This window comes from Taudactylus pleione, unplaced genomic scaffold, assembly GCF_031769625.1.
Source record: "Taudactylus pleione unplaced genomic scaffold, aTauple2 ptg000253l, whole genome shotgun sequence".
Taxonomy (NCBI): Eukaryota; Metazoa; Chordata; class Amphibia; order Anura; family Myobatrachidae; genus Taudactylus; species Taudactylus pleione.
This window is the reverse complement of record NW_028284655.1, coordinates 6,286,738-6,306,560: the sequence shown is the minus strand read 5'-3', so window position 1 is coordinate 6,306,560 and position 19,823 is coordinate 6,286,738. Positions and strand designations below refer to the sequence as shown.

Sequence of the window (19,823 nt, the reverse complement as noted above, 5' to 3'; positions counted from 1 at the left end):
ACCATATGCCAGGCTTACTTCTTGGCGAATCTTCTTACTCCTGCTGTGGTGACTGTCCATTCCACCCGGTCAGTGAGAATTTCTTGGGCAGCACGCTGTGGGGCTTCTGCAGAACTGCACTGTAAGGCTGTCACATAGTTATCTGCTCATAGTCAGGATCCACACTTTTGACACTTTGCGTCCTTGGACCTCAACTTTGGGCGATCTGTTCTCACTGAAGCTCATGAGCGTCCCCGCCCATAAAGGACAGTTTTAGGACGTCCCAGAGTAATCCCTGTGCCCTCTAGTGGAGGAAGAAGAAAAGAAGACTTATGTCTTACCTGTTAAGTCTTTCTTCAACTCCATAGGGGGCACAGGGCGCCCACCCTGAGGCACCTGTCTGCCGGGGGAGTGTTTCCTGGGTGACCGGTCCGGCTGTACTTCCATGATACTGTATGTATGGTTCTGTATGTATGCTGGCTTTCTATCTTCTCTGCCTCGCTCCTGCCATGGGCTTGCAAACTAAACTGAGGTCCAGTGCCTGGGATCAGGGGGGGGATAGAGGAGAGGAGCCTGGCTTATGGGTAAATTACATTAACTATTGGGTGCCCAGACTCTTTCCAGGCTATACCCAGAATCATCCCTGTGTCCCCTATGGAGTCGAAGAAAAAGACTTAACAGGTAAGACATAAGTCGCCTTTTTTAAAATATTTCTTTGCCTGCAGTAAGTGGGCACAGATGGTGGCAAGGCAATGAAAAAGTATCCAGATCTTATATTCTTTCCATGTATATATTTTTACATTGTCCTTGACAAAACACCAGGGAACCTATTGCCAATTTGCAGACCAGCAGAGAGAGTACCTGGAGTTAACCAGTGTTGACTCCCAAACCAAGACATTGCTTATTGGACTGTACTTCAGCCTGTCATCCACCACTATATTGTGGACAGATGTAATGATTAACCCAGGCAGGGTGTAAGGTTTTATTTAACCAAGTTAATAAGCAGAGTTATAGCACAATTACACCATTACACTAAACCATCTAACAACATTAAACCGGGAACAGAACCATACAAATATATACTCGAGAAGAGCCCTCGTAGGAATGTTGTTGTGTCCACCAGCAGTGCAGTATTCCCACCCATGTTGTCTATTTGTTAGGACAGCTTGGGAATTTGTTTTCCCTATCCATTTAGCTTACTAAGGGGTAAATCCATACATTATGTCTGCCATGGAGTATTTTTGAGAAAATGCTAGCAATCCTGTTCAGTTCACAGGCTTTAAAAACAACACACAACAATTTTTATGCCTGTTTTAATCCTCCTTCCTTACATCATTATACACTATTATGTTTGCTCCTACAGTTATTAAGAAAATAATTTAATATCAGTATAAATTCCTCTTTTTGTTTGTTACAGTGTGCTCTACTTCTGTGTTTTTATAGTAACATTCTCTGTACTTTCAGGAGAGCCAGCCCAGATCAATCACTTGGTCTTCATGGTCCATGGTATCGGACCTGCTTGTGACCTACAGTTTCGAAGCATTGTGCAATGTGGTGAGTTAGGTCTACTATGACCTCAGTAAAAAATCTGCCAGCTGTGACCTCTCTAGCACTGCATCTGACCATCGGCCGGCATGAATCTGTCTGCTTGGTGTGATTTTGTTTTCTTCCCCAGTGAATGATTTCCGGCTTGTTTCCTTGAATTTGCTTCGTGCTCACTTCAAGAAAGCTCATGAAAAAGACCAGATCGGTCGGGTTGAATTCCTCCCTGTGAACTGGCACAGCGCTCTGCATGCCGATGCTACTGGAGTAGACAAGTATGTGCATGTTAAAGAGTCTTATATTTTGCCGCCTATTCAATTAGACATCGGGTCCGTCAGAATCTTTCACCCCAGTTCATTAACAGATTTCCAGCCACGGGCTTCCCGCTCATTTCAGCTCACACCCCCATAGACGTGCAAGCTAAAACGAGCAAGACAGCTGTACTGTAATTGAATATGCTTCTTTGTCTCATTGGACAGCATATTTGTTATCTACAGTATACATAGTATAAAATAAAGTCCCTGGTAGGCATCGGTCTGTTTGTTCAGGCTAATCTCACGAACCACTTGACAGATTTTGATGCAATTTTCACTATTCTATAGAACATTTGTCGAGGAAGGTTTAGGTGTATGAAACATTAATGTATGACAAAAGGGAGCCTAGCCGTGACCATTTTAGTAGAGCAAGTCAATGAAAAAAGTTGACGACCGCGCGTTTCCTTCGATTACGCTGCCTAAACTGTTAAAGATATATCACAACGATTTTATAAGGAGTTTATTTTATACCATGTAAAGATTGATTCGTGTTGTCCGGTGTCTCCAAAAAAAAACCGATGTAAACCTTGTTTATTGATGCAAAATTTCAGTTTTTCACTTTTTTTTTTTTTTTAACCATTCCTGTTTAATTTATGTAAAAAACTATTCTTTAATGTCAAACGATTCCAATTACTTTTAAGAGTCTGCTTAGGCATGACCATAAATAAAGCACAGGGACAGACACTTAACGTGGCTGGAGTTGACCTAGGTGGAGACATTGTTTTTCTCATGGACAACTTTATGTAGCCCTTTTGCCTCATGTCAAAACTAAATCTTTAAATGTTGATGTCCGTAGGAAAAATGACTGTCTACAAGCAATCTTCTAAGACCTCAGTTAAAAAAAAGTATGACACTAAATTCAAAATTGCTCCAACGCAAAGCTGGGGTGGGTCTCTAGTTACTGTTATAAATTAAAGTACAAATGTTTCAGATATTGCAAAGTTAGTACCTTGACTAGAGAAAAATAATGCACTTCTCAGTTTGGGTTGTTCTAATAAAATCAAGTATAGATTAAGATAATCTATACATATAGGATTCCTTCATTTGGCATTCTAATTTTACAGTTTGGTGACTTTTAAAAAGTTGAATCTGTCTGCCCATTGGATTATTTTTATGCAAGGTTGGCTAGAATATTTGACCTTCTAATACAGTTATATATTTAAATATTCTGTCACCATTGGAGATACTATATAACTACTAAACTGAAAATATGGGATTCCTGTACTTGTTATGATGTGAGTGAATATTCTCTGTAAAACACTATGTATTATGTGTGCATTATATAATTAAATGTTAATAATAAGCAAATCTGTGGAGGTGTAGAGTTGTATGGACAGACATCTTCAATACCCTGACAATAAAAGAGAAATCACAGGTGCACAACTCCAAATTACTAATTATATATAAATACATTATGCAATAAAATTTTGCAATAAATAAATAGAGGTTTTTAGCATAATCATGGCCAAGGTTATGGGCCTACCCACCATATCCAGGTAACTTCTATAGGGTAGGTCCCTAACATACTAGGGGTAAAATCCAGCGCGCAAGACACCCCCCAAACCAGCTCAGCCGAGCCACCCCAGGGCATCACTCTAATGAGAAAGGTGAAGTGTAAAGTAAGATGGGTAATAGCAGCTATGGCTGCATATATCCTGTAGGATGAAGAAGTGAAAATACAAATATAATAAACAGTAAAAGTGTTAAAATGTGCAAAAAATATGTTATAATGTGATGCCCTGAAGCAGACCAACCAAAGCAATCCAGGGGACCCATGCCCCAAAAATCCACCCAAAGTTGCACTACAGTATATAATTTGTAGGACTTACCAGACTCCATGCTTTAAACCAATAAGGGAGGGGTTCTAGTCTAGGCTGAAGGCGTCTCATGTCTTCAGGTGTGCAAAGAAGCACAATAAATGGAGTGTATAGGAAAGGGTCCTAGACTGCACACCCTGAAAATACCCTGGCAATATCCAGAAAACAAAGAGTGCCCTCGTCTTCTGCAGCTGGGATCACAATGTCCTGAGACATACTTATCCTTAGATAAGAACACAGTGCTGGTGGCTGTCAAACAGAAGGCTCTGTGAAGGTCATTCACTTGGATGATATATGGCTATATGAGAATCCAATTGTGAGCGTCCAACGTCTGGACTGTTTCCAGATCATGAGTCTGCAGCATGGCCAGATAAATTGCCTTGATCAGCAGTTCATCTGAGAGGGGCATGCATAGTTGCCATGATATATGTGAATACCACTGTTACTTTGGTCAGGCCAAAAGGTAGGGTCTGAACAGCAATAATGAGGAGACCCCGCTGTTCCAGGTTGGTAGACCTCTTTGAAGTCCATTGGCCCCATGAACTTGTCTTTTTCCATGCTGTTGATGACTGTGTGCAAAGACTTTTGAACCTGTCCACTGTCAATAAGACTTTTAGGAATTCCAGATTTGGTTAAAAGGAACCACATTAAAAGTGCTGGAGGCATGAGGACTCCTGGAAATAGCTGCACAGAAACAACCGGCTCCAGCGGGCATTTCACAAAATGAATGTTCCCAGACAACTGGGATATAAAAGGGAAGGAGCCTGGGCTTTTACATGTAAACTTAATCTGTCCATTCTCCTTGCTCCACACTTTTTACTGAGTCCCCCATTGTATGTACAGTTAAATTGGGGCGGGTGGGAGTGCTGGCAGGGGAAGCTGCAACGGGGTGGAGGGGCGGTGTCAGACTGGAGAGCAAAGATCCCTCCCCCTGTATTAAAGCACAGGCGCACTGTTAAGGCGGGAACAGTGGCCTGAACTGGTTATAGAGAGTAGACCTTTGTCCACTCTCTCTGTGTTGGAGCTGAAAAAAAAAATATGTGGGGACAATATTTGTGAGTCTGAAAGTGGGTCCAGTATCTGTGGAGCGGTATTAAAAAAAATATATATTCTATGTAGCCTGCAAGTGGGGACAGTATCTGAGGACTGTTTAAAAAATATATATTATGTGGTGCCAGCAAGTGGGGACAGTATCTGTGGAGCTGCTGAAGGAATTGCATGAAGCAGAGCACACTAAATAACCTGATGCTGATTTCCCAAGAAGGACCAGATCCTACAGACTTTGATTATGAAAAAGCTGCCTCTAAGAAGAAGAGGAGAATTAATATATAAATAGTTATTTCAAGTTTAAATCATTATAAGGTCAGGATTTAAAACATTTTATTATTGCGAAGGCCCCCACCCGGCTACTTCTTGATGCCACCCGGCTAAAAAACAATTCTGGGGAGCACACTGTAGGGGATGCTGGAGCTTACAACACTGGGGTATAGACGTGGATGGAGTAGAGTCTGGCACTTTAATAAATCTAAAAGCGTGACTGGCTCCTCCTCTGTCCTATCAGCCCCAATTGTTAAAAAGTGCCAGAGAGAGCCGGTGCACATCGGTGCTGTCTCTAGCCCCTGTCAATGTATTTACAATGAGGACAGGTAGACTGCTTACTGCGGCAGTCTGCGTGCTACTGATAGCCGCAGGGAAGGGCACCGCCACAGCTACTGCAGCCTGTCTCCAGTGCTTCTGAGAGGGAGCCCCTATATATTGAGACATCCTGTCTCTGTGAGGCCGCCACAGCTGACACGGCTAGTGTCCGGGACCCTCACCGCCACCTGAGCCCAGGATCCCAGCCGCAGCAATAATCGCTCAGGGAACCCTGCGGCATGTGTAAGTATTACCACCGCTCCTGGTTACCAGGAGTGGTGGATGCAAGTCTGGGTTCAGTGACAGCTCGTAATTGCCGCGACTGTCACTGTTACTCCCTCCTTCCCTGATGGCACTGTCAGTGACAGCGTGGTGCTACCGCAGCTGTCACTGTTAGGGTAAACGCGCGCTCCCTCCTTACTAAGATCAGCCACCGGCAGCATCTAACAAAGGGAAAGCGCCTCTGAATGCCGCACAGCGGCATTATACTACTAGAGCCAGTTGTACATCCCGGCTGATATCCGCGTCTGGCTCCATTCCCGGCTGAGGAGAGGGGCTGGGCTTGATTCTGGTGGCCATTGGAACTTCTCAGAGGAACTAAGCGCCGCCCTCTGCACAGCCTCCTCCTCAATTAGTGCGTCCTGCTCGGAGTGGCACCATTTTGATGTCTGGTTACTCCTTTGGATAGCTCTCTGAGATGGTGCTAGTTTGCTGAAATATTGCTGTATCCCTGTATCCACTGCTTCATATGGAGGCAGAGTCATTGGGGCTATTGTTCCCTTAAGGTTTGGAGCATTATTGTAATTGCTGCTCCTCTCACTCTATCCTCTGTCTCTTTGGTTGCTGTCCTGTATCTGTTCTTTTCTGACAGGCTGTCTGTAGAGAGTGTGTGTGTTTGTGCGCGCGTGTGCACATCATGGCAGCTAAGGCAGCAGATAAGACTTCACAAAAGTTGTTTGCTTGCTCTAAATGCAAGAAGTTTACACATGCTCGCTCAGAAGGCTCTTCTCTGTGTGAAACTTGTGATTTAGACAGTTCTGCTGCAACTGCGCAGGGCCAGATTGTACCGCCTTCCTGGATGCATAGCTTAGCAGATTTAACATCCTGAATTGGCTGCATCTCTGAGAGAAAGGGAAGCTGCAAGGGAGAGTCCCAGCACTTCTTACTCGTCTGCTATAGCTAATTGAACCAGAATGGGCTCAGGGATTAACCCGTTCCGTGGATTGTTTAGTCCAGATGGGTTCTTCTAAAGCCTCAGACACTGTGGAGAGTCGGCCTCCTAGGAAATGAGCCCTTCCAGCGATTTTTCAATCTGAGGAAAAATCTGACGCATATAATTCCTCTCAGGAGGAGGAAAGTGAAATGCTGGAGGATTCAGACGCAGAGGTCTTCTCACAGGAACCAGAGGCCCCTTCACAGGGTGCTCTTATCCTGGCGGTTCTCGTGAGGTTCACGTGCCAGATTTTGGAGATACAGGAATCACTGGATTCATCCTCGTTTGGTAAGAAACAAAAATCTGCTGTTACATTTCCTGTTTTTTTCCAATTAGATAAACCAATAGCGGCAGCATGGAAACATCCAGATCGGATGTTTCAGCTTCTGCATCAATTTCTCTCTTTATCCCTTTCCTGTAGATAACAGAAATAAATGGAAAAATCCTCCACCTGTTGACTCTTCAGTATCTCTCCTTTCGAAGAAAACTACGCTTCCAGTGCCTGGAGCTACGGCCTTGAAGGAAGGTTTTCAGCAGAAACTGGAAACCACCCTCAAGTCCATTTACATGGCCGCCTGCTTAGACCGGCTCTAGTTGGGTCCTGGGTAAATAAGGCGGTAGAAAAATGGACGGAACAATTGGCTGAGGAACGAAGATCAAATACGCCAAGAGCACATCTTATCTCTCTAGCTGAATATATCCAGGAATCCACGGTTTATCTGGGGGAGGCCTCTAGAGACGTTGGACAGGTAGGTTCTGTAATTTTGGCTTCAGCTATAGCAGCTCGTCGAGCCCTATGTCTTCGCACTTGGCAAGCTAATGTGGTGTCTAAACGTGCTGCGGAAAGACTTCCATTTACAGGTGTTATCATGTTTGGATCAGAACTAGACAAATAGATTTATTTGGCCACGGGCAGCAAGAGTACTTTTTTTTACCTTCCTTGACAAGCCCCCGCTAGCTTCCCCTGCAGACCAAGATGTGCCTCCTCGGCAGTTAGACAAGGTCGTTCTAGAGGACGCCCGGCTATTAGTTCCCGTCGTCCGGACCCCAAGCGTGTGGATTAACCTGCGGCATGAAGGGCTTCCGTCCCACCTGCAGGAAGTTTGGATCCACACTGGTTTATGGAAGATTGGATCCACACGTGTTCCGATTCTTGGGATCGGAATTTCAAGTCTCTGGGTTACAAAATAGAATTTGCGCTTCCACCTCCTGTTTGTTTTTCACCACAGTTCTTCCAGTTGATCCTGTGAAGCAACTAGTTCTCCAGCAGGCAATCAACAGGCTACTGGATTCAGATGTTCTGGTTCTGACTCCCCAGAGGACTCTGAGATTCTACCTCAATCTATTCATAGTTCCAAAACCAAATGAGTCCGTCCGGCCCATCTTGAACCTAAAATCATTTAATCTATACCTACTGTATCTTTTCACAGATTCAAGATGATATCCCTTCACTTAGTCATTGCAGGGTTAGAAGCTGCAGAGTACATGGGTTCCCTGGACATCACTGATGTGTATTTACACACCCCTTCTGGGAACCACACCAGGCGTTCCTTCGCTTTGCAATCCAGGATTCACATTACCAGTTTCAGGCCCTGCCATTTGGCCTATCGTCGACTGCCAGGGTCTTCACCAAGGGGATAGCGGTGATGATTGCCCATCTTTGCTCTCAAGGAGTGAACATTGTCCCATACTTGGACAATCTCCTAATAAAGGCCTCGTCGGAGGGGAGTCTGTTGAATCATGGGACCCTGACACATCAAATCCTCACTCAACACGGCTGGATTATCAATTTCCAGAAGTCCCAGCTGGTACCATCTCAGATGCTTCAATTCCTCGGGATGATTCTGCACACAGTTTCACTGCAGGTTTTCCTTCCTGTGGACAAAGCGCTTGCCATTTAGGAATTGGTCTGTTTGGTACTGAAACGAGTATTGATACTCCTTTGCATCAGGCTTCTAGAGAAGATGGTGGTGTCCTTCGAGACTATCCAGTTCGGCAGGTATCACTCCAGGACGTTTCAGTTGGATCTTCTGTCCCAATGGTCTGGGTCTCAAATGCATCATCTGGTGACTATCTCTGCAGACCCGCATTTCTCATCTGGTGGCTCCGGACGGATCACCTTCTGGCGTAGCGTTGTTTTAGCATCTGGAACTGTATCCTGATGACCACGGACTCCAGTCTTCACAGATAAGGAGCAGTGACCCTAGACAACCAATTCCAGGGAAATTGGTCGCGCCAGGAGTCTCTATTAATGATCGACGTCCTAGAAATCCGGGCGGTCTACAAAGCACTGCATGCCGCGGCTTCCCTCCTGCAAGGGTTGCCGGTCCTACTATCGGACAGTACCACGGCTGTGGCATACATCAAATGGCAGGGTGGGCACTAACAGCCGCATGGCAATGTGATAGGCCAGCCACATTCTTCAGTGGACAGAAAGACACGTCGAGGCCATCTCTGTGATCTTCATACCAGCTATGGACAACTGGGAGGCAGATTTCCTCAGTCGTCAGGATCTTCATCCGGGGGAATGGGCTGTACACCCTGAAGTCTTCCTACGGTTGGCCCGCCATTAGGGCAGACCGCAAATAGACCTCATGGCCTACAGGAACAATCGTCAACTGCCTCTGTACTGCTCCAGGACACAGGACCCAAAGGCCGTCGGAGTGGATGCTTTGTCACTCCCTTGGCCGTACAACCTAGTGTGCCTATTCCCACCATTTCCACTGATTCCATGGGTTCTCAAATCGCTTAAAGCGCGAAGCCAATACAGTCATCCTGGTGGCGCCGGACTGGCACCATCGGGGATTGGTACTCTGATCTCTTGTTCCTTCTGGTACATGATCTGTGGCCTCTGCCACTACGATCGAATCTGCTTTAACAGGGCCCGTTCGTGTACCCCAACTTATGTTGGCTTCGTTTAATGTCATGGCTGTTGAGACCGCCATCTTAAGGAGTGGGTATTCCACAAAGAGTGATTCCTACTATGCTCGGAGCTCGTAAGCCTGTTACATCTGCTCATTACCATAGTACAGTGGTTCCCAAACTGTGCGCGGTGGCACCCTGGGGTGCCTCAGGTTGGTGGTCCAGCACCAGATCAAATTATTTATGGTCAATGTAATGTAAATATGTGAACAAACAGAAGCTGAAACCTGTCCACAACCACATAACTGAACCTAAGAATGAGAGGTAAGCACAATTTACTTCACTTTACTACATTTTATTCTGAATCTCTTAATAACAAAGTTTTGGCTTAGGGGTGCCGTGAAAACAATGCTGATACTCTAGGATGCCATGATTCAGAAAAGTTTGGGAACCTCTGCCATAGGATATGAAGTCCTATGTGTCCTGGTGCGAGGGGTGTGGTTCCTCCTCCTTTCACTTAGATCATCTAATTCTCTTCCTACAATAAGGTTTAGATGCTGGACATTGTTTGGGCTCGCTGAAGGTGCAGGTCCCTACCTTTTTAACGATGTTTTTTTTTTAGCATCATTTGGCCCTTCTCCTGGAGGGTCAAACTTTCTGTCCGGGGGTTGCTTTGAGTCCAGTCCCCTTTTTTCTGCCTACTTCCCCATACAATCTCAACCTTGTCCTTTCCTATCTTCTCTCCGTGCTTTTTGAACCCTTAGACAAGGTGGATTTGAAGTTTCTCACCTGGAAACTGGTTCTTTTGTTGGCACTGGCTACGGCTAGGTGCGTATCTGAGCTGGGAGCTCTGGGCCTGATTCAGAGCTGGACGCTATTTGCGCTCGCTCGTTCAGAAAAAGGGACTGGCTATTTAAATTGACCGTTCGCTCTTTGCGGTCTGACGCCTCTGTCTGAACGAGCGTACAAAACATGCGGTCGTTATTTTGAAAAAAACGCCCCCTGGCTGCTTGCATCATACATCATCTCCGCTATTTATTTGATTACTCGATTCTTCAGGGAGTTCGGACTCTCTGGATGTGGTACGGGTTCTCCGGGTTTATGTGGCCCGTACGGAGGGGATCCGTAAATTGGATACTCTTTTTGACCTGTATGACGCGGCCAGGTGGGGTTGGCATGCTTCAAAACAGACCCTTGCCAGTGGTATCCGCCTCACTATGTGGCAGGCTTATGTCGCCGTTGCTCGACCGCCACCTGTATCCATTTTCAGTGCATTGTATTCGCTTGGTGGGTACTTTTTGAGCTGCGCATAGGGGGGCTTCTGCTTCTCAGCTTTGTCTTGCTGCTATGTGGACCTCACTGCACACTTTTGTGTTATTTTATCTGTTTGATACCTTTGCGGCCTCTGATTCTAGTTTTGGTCGTAGGGTGTTGCTGGTTTCCCAGTTTTCTCCTTCCCCGGGCGGGAAGCTTTGGGACATCCGCAGTGTTGTAAGCTCCAGTCTCTCCTAGTGGATGAAGCAGAAAACAGGATTTTGGTACTTACTGGTAAATCTGTTTCTCCAATTCCACAGGGGACACTGAACAGTTTAACTGCTTTTTAGTTTTTTCATTGACAATTTTCTGCGCCTGTTCTGTTGCAGTTTGTTTGTCGTTGCTTGTGTTGTGGGCAGTGTCTTGTTCGGTTCTGCAGGTGTGCTGTTCTATTTGAACTGTTCTCCGTCTCCTCTCTGGCTCTGTTTTCTTAAATGGGGCTGATGTGGTATAGAGGGGGAGGAGCCAGTCACACTTTTAGATTTATTAAAGTGCCAGGCTCTACGCCAACCTCATCTATACCCAGTGTTGCAAGCTCCAGTGTCCCCTGTGGAATCGGATAAACAGATTTACCGGTATGTACCAAAATCCTGTTTTTGTTGTAATCAAGCTATTTCTACTTTGCTTTAGTTGACCTTTTAAATCAAGATTAATTAATCAGGTCACTCAACATATTATGTTTAATGATGCTAGCCATAGTGTATCTACTATGCCGTTCTGTGGATGAATAATGTTACTTAAATTTGCTCAAAGGTTAACTTTTTTTTCCAAACTAGTGACATCCAGAGAATTACATTGCCCAGCATCAACCGCCTGCGTCAGTTCACCAACGAGACTCTGTTGGACCTCTTCTTCTACAACAGCCCAACATATTGCCAAACTATTGTGAACACAGTGTGTGGGGAGATGAATCGAATCTACCGACTTTTTTTGGAGAGGAACCCCATGTTCAAAGGACGTGTCTCAGTAACCGGACACAGCCTTGGTAGGTTAAGAGTCATTGTAAATGGCAAGTGAACAATAATTAGCCTAGTGATGGTCTTCTAGTATGAGTTTCTTTTGGGAGATGGTTGAATATCAACTCATTGGCTGAAAACCTTTTTTTTTTTTTTTTATATATATTGGTGAAGTGCCCTACGTGCATTTTACATCTGCTAAGCAAAATAATAATACATTTAATATCTTTTTTTTTTTTAGCAAGTATACATATAAATCTTTCTATGAAAAGTAAGATATATTTATGCGTGCCATCGAACATGTACTGTACACCTATCAGCCATAACATTTCAACCACCATCATAATATTACGTAGGTCCCCCTCGTGCCACCAATACAGCTCTGACCCGTGGAGGCATGGGCTCCACAAGACATCTGGAGGTGTCCTGTGGTATCTCGCACCAAGGCATTAGCTGCAGATCCTTTAAGTTGCAAGGGGGGGCTCCATGGCTCAGACTTGTTTTTCCAGCACATCTCACAGATGCTCAATCAGATTGAGATCTGAAGAATTTGGAGGCCAAGGCAATACCTTGAACGCTGTCATGTTCTTCAAACCATTCCTGAACAATTTTTGCAGTGTGGCAGGGTACATTATGCTGCTGAAACAGGCCACTGTCATAAGGTAATACTGTTGCCATAAAGGGCTATACTTGTCTGCAACAATGCTTAGGTAGGTGGAACGTATCAAACGAACATCCACATGAATTACCGTACCCAAGGTTTCCCAGCAAAACATTGCTGAGAACATCACACTGCCTCCACTGACTTGCCTTCTTCCCATAGTGCATCCTGGTGCCATCTCTTTCTAATGTAAACGATGCACATACACCCGGACGTCCACATGTTGTAAAATAAAACGTGATTCATTAGACCAGACCACCTTCTTCCATTGCTTCATGGTCTTGTTCGAACACTCACATTCCCATTGAAGGTGGCGGGCAGGGGTCAGTATGGGAACTCGACTGGTTTATGGCTACGCAGCCTCAAATGCAGCAAGCTGCGATGCACTGTGTGTTCTGACCCCTTAATATCATAACCAGTGTTAACTTTTTCTGCAATTTGTGGATCGGACCAGATGGGCTAGCCTTTGATTCCCACGAACATCAATGATCCTTGGGCACCCATGACCCTGTTACCAGTTCACCGGTTGTCCTTCCTCGGACCATTTTTGGTAGGTACTAACCTGCCAGGAACACTCCACAAGACCTGCCATTTTGGAGATGCTTTGATCCAGTTGTCTAGCCATCACAAAGTCGCTCAGATCCTTACGCTTGCCCATTTTTTCCTGCTTCCAACATATCAATTTCAAGAACTGAGTGTTCACTTGCCTAATATATTCCACCCCCTAACAGGTGCCATTGTAACAAGATTATATTATTCACTTCACCTGTCAATGATTTTCATTGTAATGGCTGATCGGTGTATACCTCATTGTAGGGTGAATGAATTGCATTTCATCGACAACCTGTTTGATTGTGTTTTGCATAGGGGCACTTTGGCTTGGAATTTTGCATTACTCTTCTTGTGATAAATCAAAATCAATTATTGAAATAATTAAATTTATCTAATGTTTTCTTGCACTCTGCCAGCCAACTTTCTTAATTGACTATATCCCAGAGCAGTTTATGCACAGCTTCAACTGATCGTTGGCTCCACATTTGGTGGCTACAGTGCCTTCCCGATCATGAACATGCTTTCATTAATAGAGCTGCATTTGGCTCCTTAGGTTCTCAGAATTATGAACATTTTGCAAGCAAAGGTTCCCACTAATTGTAAATGCTTATACCTTATTAACTTGAATTATAAAATGACAAAGTACAGCTACCTTCGGTCCCACCAAAACAGTCTCTTGGATAGACAGCGGGGGAAATCTAATGAACTGCCATTTGACAATATTGATTTCCACAGCAGGAATTAAAGCAACAATTATTTTAAAGACAAAAGCAGCCTGGATTGTTTCCATAAATATCATTTACCTTGCTTACAAAGTTGCTTCCAACAGTAGCACTCTGTATTAATATTTGGGACTGAAAGGCTTCCAAGCTTTGCCTGTCCTCCAACCGCTCTCCCAGATCTGTTTTCGGTATAGCCTGGCTTTCCTGCTATAACTGTCTATCATACATTTTTCTCACTGGATTCGAGACAGTTTCTGTTGTGTAATGGACTTTACAGTTATTCAAACAAAACCTTCCCTCGCTACCATTTCCAATTCCATATCACCAAATCAAACATGTTTTCCTTTCGTTCACATTTCACCTTTCCTTATGAGAACATTAGGTGCTTTCCTATACACGTTTCCTTCTAAAGGGAGAGAGTGACCTAGACCTACCAACAACTAAGAATGACTGGGAGGAAAAGAGGAAAGGCATAAAAGTCCCTCATCTATTCTAATTAAGGAATTGGCCTATAAATTCAACTACAGGTGCTATTGTACTTCTGGCAGACTAATGGTGGGAGATATTTCAAAATTTCTAAATAGTCAAGTGGAAAAGTTGCCTGCCCAAAGCAGCTAATCAGATGTTGCCTTTCATTTTGTAGTACAGTATGTACTAAATTATGTTTGTTGACTCTTCAAAATAAATAAAATAACATATCAATAATGTAACACTGTCTTTACTGTAGGATCCCTCATTCTGTTTGATCTACTCACTAACCAGGTTGATCCCACACAAAGTATTCACCTCAGAACAAAGGTAAATTCTAATGCTTTGTTTTATCTGTATGTTAAGTTGGAATAGTTTCTACCTTTTATTATATTTTTCCACAAATCTGTCCTGCTAACTTGCAATAAACTAGAGTCCAACCATGCTAGGTGTGATATCACTCACACCTTGCTATTCAGTGAATGGTGGGTGGAGTTACAGAACTAGACCCCCCCTCCCCCTTTTTTTTTCCAGGTGATAGCACACAGGGGGGGTATCCTATTATCTGCGGTAATTTGCCATATGGCAAAAACTGGCTTTTATCGCGAAAAAAAGCCAGAATGTCGTTATCGTGATATCCAATTATAGGCCATTTTTTTGTGTGTAAAATTACCATCAGTGAATAGCCATGGACCAATTTACTTTCACTTTCAGTGATCGCTGAAAAAACGTTACTTATCGCGAATTTGGTTTTGCCTGCTTGAGGCAGGCAAAACAGAACCACCATTAAGTGCCGGCATCGGGGCCAATTGGATAGCCCTGGTGGCGGTAATTCAGCCATGGGAAATTTCTGCTCCTAATAGGATATTGCCCATAGAATCCGTGATATCTTCATGGAGCAATGTGTTTTTGCTGGCAGCTTCCCAAAAACAGACTAATTAGCAGGGATTTTTTTGGGACCTTCTGAGGTCCCGGAAAAAAAATCCCTGATCCGCACTTGCTTCTGGGCTAATTGGACAGCCCCGGGGGGATCAATTAGCTCGCTGTAGTTTACTACGGCTATTTGAATTTCCCTCTAAATCTGCTTGAGAATAAGCCAGGCTTTGTAAAATGTAATATTCAGCATTCTGCATCAAAAGAACCTGGTAGGATACGGTTACAGAATCCTCTCAATGATCTGTTACTTAAGGGGGGAAAACATTCAAGTGGTCCTAAGCTGTTTATGCTGTTCAGCACCCCTTCACCTCACAAAAGTGAATTCTGAAATGACTTTGTTGCAGGTACACAATGCAGAACCTCAGTCACCCAGACAAACACTGCAAAACATTCTAGAGGAGCTGGAGCTGACTGAACTGATCAGTGTGTTTGAGCAGGAAATGGTGGACATAGAAACTCTGGTAAACCTGGCCTTATTTTCTAGCACTTAATGATGTGCCGCCTGCTCCTCAAGACTGGCCCTGGTACATATAATGGACATATTCAGTGCTGGATGTGTTTTGTGTTTGGCTACAGGTTATGTGCACAGATCAGGACTTGAAGGGTCTAGGAATCCCTTTGGGGCCACGGAAGAAAATCCTCCACTATGTAAAACACAGAGGGCACCTAAAGGTAACGTTATCACATTGCATAGGCCAGAGGTATAATGTATGGTTGTTGCTGTGCTATGGGCCTCAGCCAGACTGTTATACACAATAAGAGGGTGGGACAGTGTGTCTTATGCATTCTCTCTGCTGCTTTTATCTGGTCCCTAATGATTCATTTTTATCAGAGAATGCAAAAGGCATCTTGCAGCTCTCACATATAAATCTAATATATTTCATTTTCATTTTGGTACCAGTGATTCACCCAATACCCTATTAATCTTATGCTCTTTGCCAAAATGCTTCCATGGTAATTTAGGTATTATGCAAAATATCTCTTAGGCTCATAAATTCCTTAATCTTTTGTATATGTGTTCTTAGATTTATTTGAATATTTTCTCATTACTATGAACCAGTTTGGAGCTTCTAGTCCTTGGTGTTTATGTCCATTTCCATAAAAGGGACAAAGGGCTGACATTACAGACATGCAGTTTTAAACCCATAACAATGTAATATTGCGCCTAGCATTATATTTACTCATCTGCTGTCAATTACACAACAAAGTAGATAAATATATAAATATTCTGTTTGCTTCAGCAACTTTTTAGGGTTCTTACCCAAGGTAACAGAGCCCATTGTAGTCATTCTGGGGACCAAACTTAACAGTTGACAGGTTTAGCGACACTGATGCATGGTGAAACCTTTCAGCCTAAAGTAATGTATTATCGCGAAGGTCAATTTGATGGGACAACTGGGATTAATATATGTAAACACGACCCTGTCTCAAATTTTGTTACAGTACCTTGTCTGGGGTCAGTTTCACCCAGCTTCTTCCACTCTCTTGTTTCCTTCCAGACTACATTCAGTGGCAGCATACATTCATAAATACTGCCTATTGTTACCTACCTCTTATGGGGACCTTACATTCTTCAGTGGCTTGCTGATTTCACCTTTAATTTTTTTTAATTTGTAAATTCCATGTTCTGTAACAGTGTTTCCCATCTCCAGTCCCCAGGGACCCCTAAAGCTGGCCACACACTAGACCAACTTACATCCAACCAGCTAACTAGTTGATTGGTTGGAATGACTATCTGGTAAGGTATGAAAGCAAATGACAATCAGCAATTTGCTCCCAAACGCCGGAAAATGAACAAAAACTGTTGTTTGAACAAATTGTTTAGATCAAACATTTAACAAACTTGTTTGAACGACCATTTTCATCTGTTTTCTGGCATTTAGGAGCAAATTGCTGATCATCATTTACTCCCATACGTTACCAGATTTTCATTCCATTTTCATCAGTATCACAACTGAAATAATTAGCTCCACCCGTGGATCTTTTCATGTGTGTCAGCCGGTAATGAATACACCTGTGCACTAATTAGTAGATCTGTGAAACATGCGATGCTAGGGGTTCCTTATCACTAGAGTTAGGAAACACTGTCCTGTATGATGTTTGTTTGTGTTTTGCCAATATAATCCTGTACTGCTGTGAACATGGGAGGTTTCTCTACACGTAGTGTGGTCCTCTACACTGTGGTTAAAGGCTTTCTAAGATTGATTGTCCTCAATTGGTCTCCAGTGGTGGTGTCATCTGCCTCATCCACCTCCTAACTGCAGGTTTAGCTGTTTTTGTTTAATTCTATGGCCCGTATTCAATTTTGAGCAAAAAGCCGGAATCGGCAAAAAAGTTTCGCCGATGACGTAATTTTGCCAGGTGGAAAAGTATCGCCGTATTCAGTTTGAAAGACTTTCCACCTAGGCAGAACGTCAATGCAATGTAATAGGTGAAAAAGTGTCGCCTATGAATAGCAGGCGGGAAAAAGTGCAGAATTGGGGTTTTAGGGTGCAACGTTGCGGGAACGCCCGTGCAGCCTTCAGACAGTTCCCCAAAGGTAAACTGTGTCAAACAAAAAACACTTATGAACACCACTAAAAATCACTTCCATTTTGGGGGCGAAAAAAAATAGTTGGGGGACAAAGTTAAAAACTAGCGAACTACACTCTAGGGGGGGTCCCTAAGTATGCACCATGTGTTTTTTTTCATTGCAGGTGGATTTTTCACGATTTTTTTAAACTTAACTTTTGCAACTTTAAAATATGCTGGCCCCCCATTTTCAAGTACCCCAAATTTACTGGGATAAGTTATTTTCTGCAAAAAAACCCACCAGAATACTATTCTTCACCACTTATACAAAAACTCTAAATACCTTCAGCAAGCCAAATCGGGGGTAACCATAGCTAACCCCCATGTCAGGGCATCTTTTGGGGGGTGTCAGGCTGATTTCCTCAAATCTGACAGTACTTTCCGCTTGTTTAAGTTTTGCCAGGTCTCGGTTTCGCGTACTTTCAAATTGAATACGGGGATACGCGGGCACACATGCGATACTTTTCCGCCTGCAAAACAGGCGAAGTAGGCGAATAGTCCGGGAGGCGGAAAAGTAGCGCAGGTCCGCTCAAATTGAATACGTCTCATTGTCTCATCAATGGTGGCCAGATGACTCCTGCAGGACAGCCTCATGTTCAGCGTTACCAGCACAACAATACAGTATACTGCTGTAGAGTTTACACTGGTGCTTTTCTCATTCATCCATTTGTGGGGTACTGGGCCATGGGGCTATCCTTCATTAGAACGTAAATAAACTTCAAAGGGAAATATTTAATAAGGTCCGAGTTTTCAAATCTGACGTAGTTTTAAGCGATTTTCAATTTGCCTACATTCTCATTCCATCACATCAGGCAAACTCGTTCTCCATCTGTTTAAAAGATGTTTAGCCACTTGCCAGGCATAGTTGCATCTTTTGCAACCACGCCATGCTGGGATTTCCGCGGCTTACCTCCCAGTGTGCCCCAATCAGCAGTGAAAGGTAAGCACGGCAGCACCTCCCACCCGGTGGCAGCAGAGAGGAGCAGACACCAGGGAAATGGCAATACAGAAGCGTGCTGGCCCCAGTGTGTACCCAATGGCTGCAGCGAGGAACAGGCATCGGTGACATATAAACACTGGAGAGTCTTGAACCCCTTCCCTCCCCCAAGTGTGTCTCGATCACTGAAAATATATATTTGTTGTTATATCCGTAAATAAATATTGTGGGGGGAATAAATGTCTCTATGAATTACCTGTTTGTATCCTTACATTTTAAGACTGAATACCATTTTTCAGAGTTGTGAAAAATATATATATTCAGTTATATAAGTTTCCATCGTGGCGATCCCACATTGATCAAAACTATCGATATGGGGCCTCTGACTAGGGATGGTATACTAAATGCTATACAATATACTACCATTGATGGTGTACAAACCATTGATGGTCTATGACCAATGGCAAATACTTTTGCAATCGCTGACACGCACCGGTGCACCCCGATGTTAAGGGAACTTTGGCGGTCTGCAAAAAACTTGTCCATTGAAGGCTAAGCCATTTGTTTTCTAGCGGTGGTTTAAAACCGTTTGGCATCAATGGTACTGCCGTCAAGGGCCATCACTACAGAATACCATGTAAAAATTTGCTATTTTAATGGTATACTGTGTGTTTAAATAAATATGTTGGCTACATTTTAAATAAATGTTCTCTTTAATTCAATTTAAAAAAGACAAACACCCAGACAATTTCTGAGCATGTTTTATATTAGCCAGATTTAGTGAAAATAAGTAATTAAAGGTAGAAAATACATACAGTCAGGTCCATAAATATTGGGACATTGACAGAATTTTCAGATTTTGGCCTCTATTCACCACCACAATGGTTTTGAAATGAAACAAACAAGATGTGATTTAACTGCAGACTTTCAGATTTAATTTGATGGTTTTCCTCCAGGTACTCCGGTTTAGACACACTTCCCTATAAGGCCAGGGGCACTGTGATTTTATAAGGTCGGCTGCTCGACCCACGGGACTATGTCATAGCATGTGGACAGGTGTTATTGGGGATGCTTGCACTTTCGTATGGGGCCTGGTTTTGTGCAACCGTCTGGGGGCGCTGCATCTACCTTGGCGGAGCCAGTGTGGGTTACAGGCTCTGTCTCCGACTTGGGTACGCTGATGGCACTTCAGTGAGGGGGTCAGTTTGGAGCTGCTGCTGCGCTTTTGCGGGGAACCAGGATGCCTGCTTCTGGTGGTGTGTTTCTGGAGAATGAATAACTGGAGTCTTTCACTACGCACATCGTAAAAAGATCTCATGGCTGCTGGGCGCCACTCTTGGGACT

General features: G+C 43.7%; 1 protein-coding gene across 5 annotated transcripts in view; it reads left to right on the top strand.

The window, feature by feature from the left end:
* The window catches only part of DDHD2 (DDHD domain containing 2), a 107,198-nt gene that overhangs the window by 51,626 nt on the left and 35,749 nt on the right, over window positions 1-19,823 (top strand). For all 5 annotated transcript variants that reach the window (XM_088480400.1, XM_088480398.1, XM_088480402.1 and 2 more), the window contains 6 exons: window positions 1,444-1,533; window positions 1,655-1,796; window positions 11,453-11,661; window positions 14,295-14,365; window positions 15,316-15,432; window positions 15,548-15,643. In XM_088480400.1, the coding sequence (XP_088336526.1) occupies window positions 1,444-1,533; window positions 1,655-1,796; window positions 11,453-11,661; window positions 14,295-14,365; window positions 15,316-15,432; window positions 15,548-15,643 (725 nt within the window). The remainder of the gene's footprint in view (window positions 1-1,443; window positions 1,534-1,654; window positions 1,797-11,452; window positions 11,662-14,294; window positions 14,366-15,315; window positions 15,433-15,547; window positions 15,644-19,823) is intronic.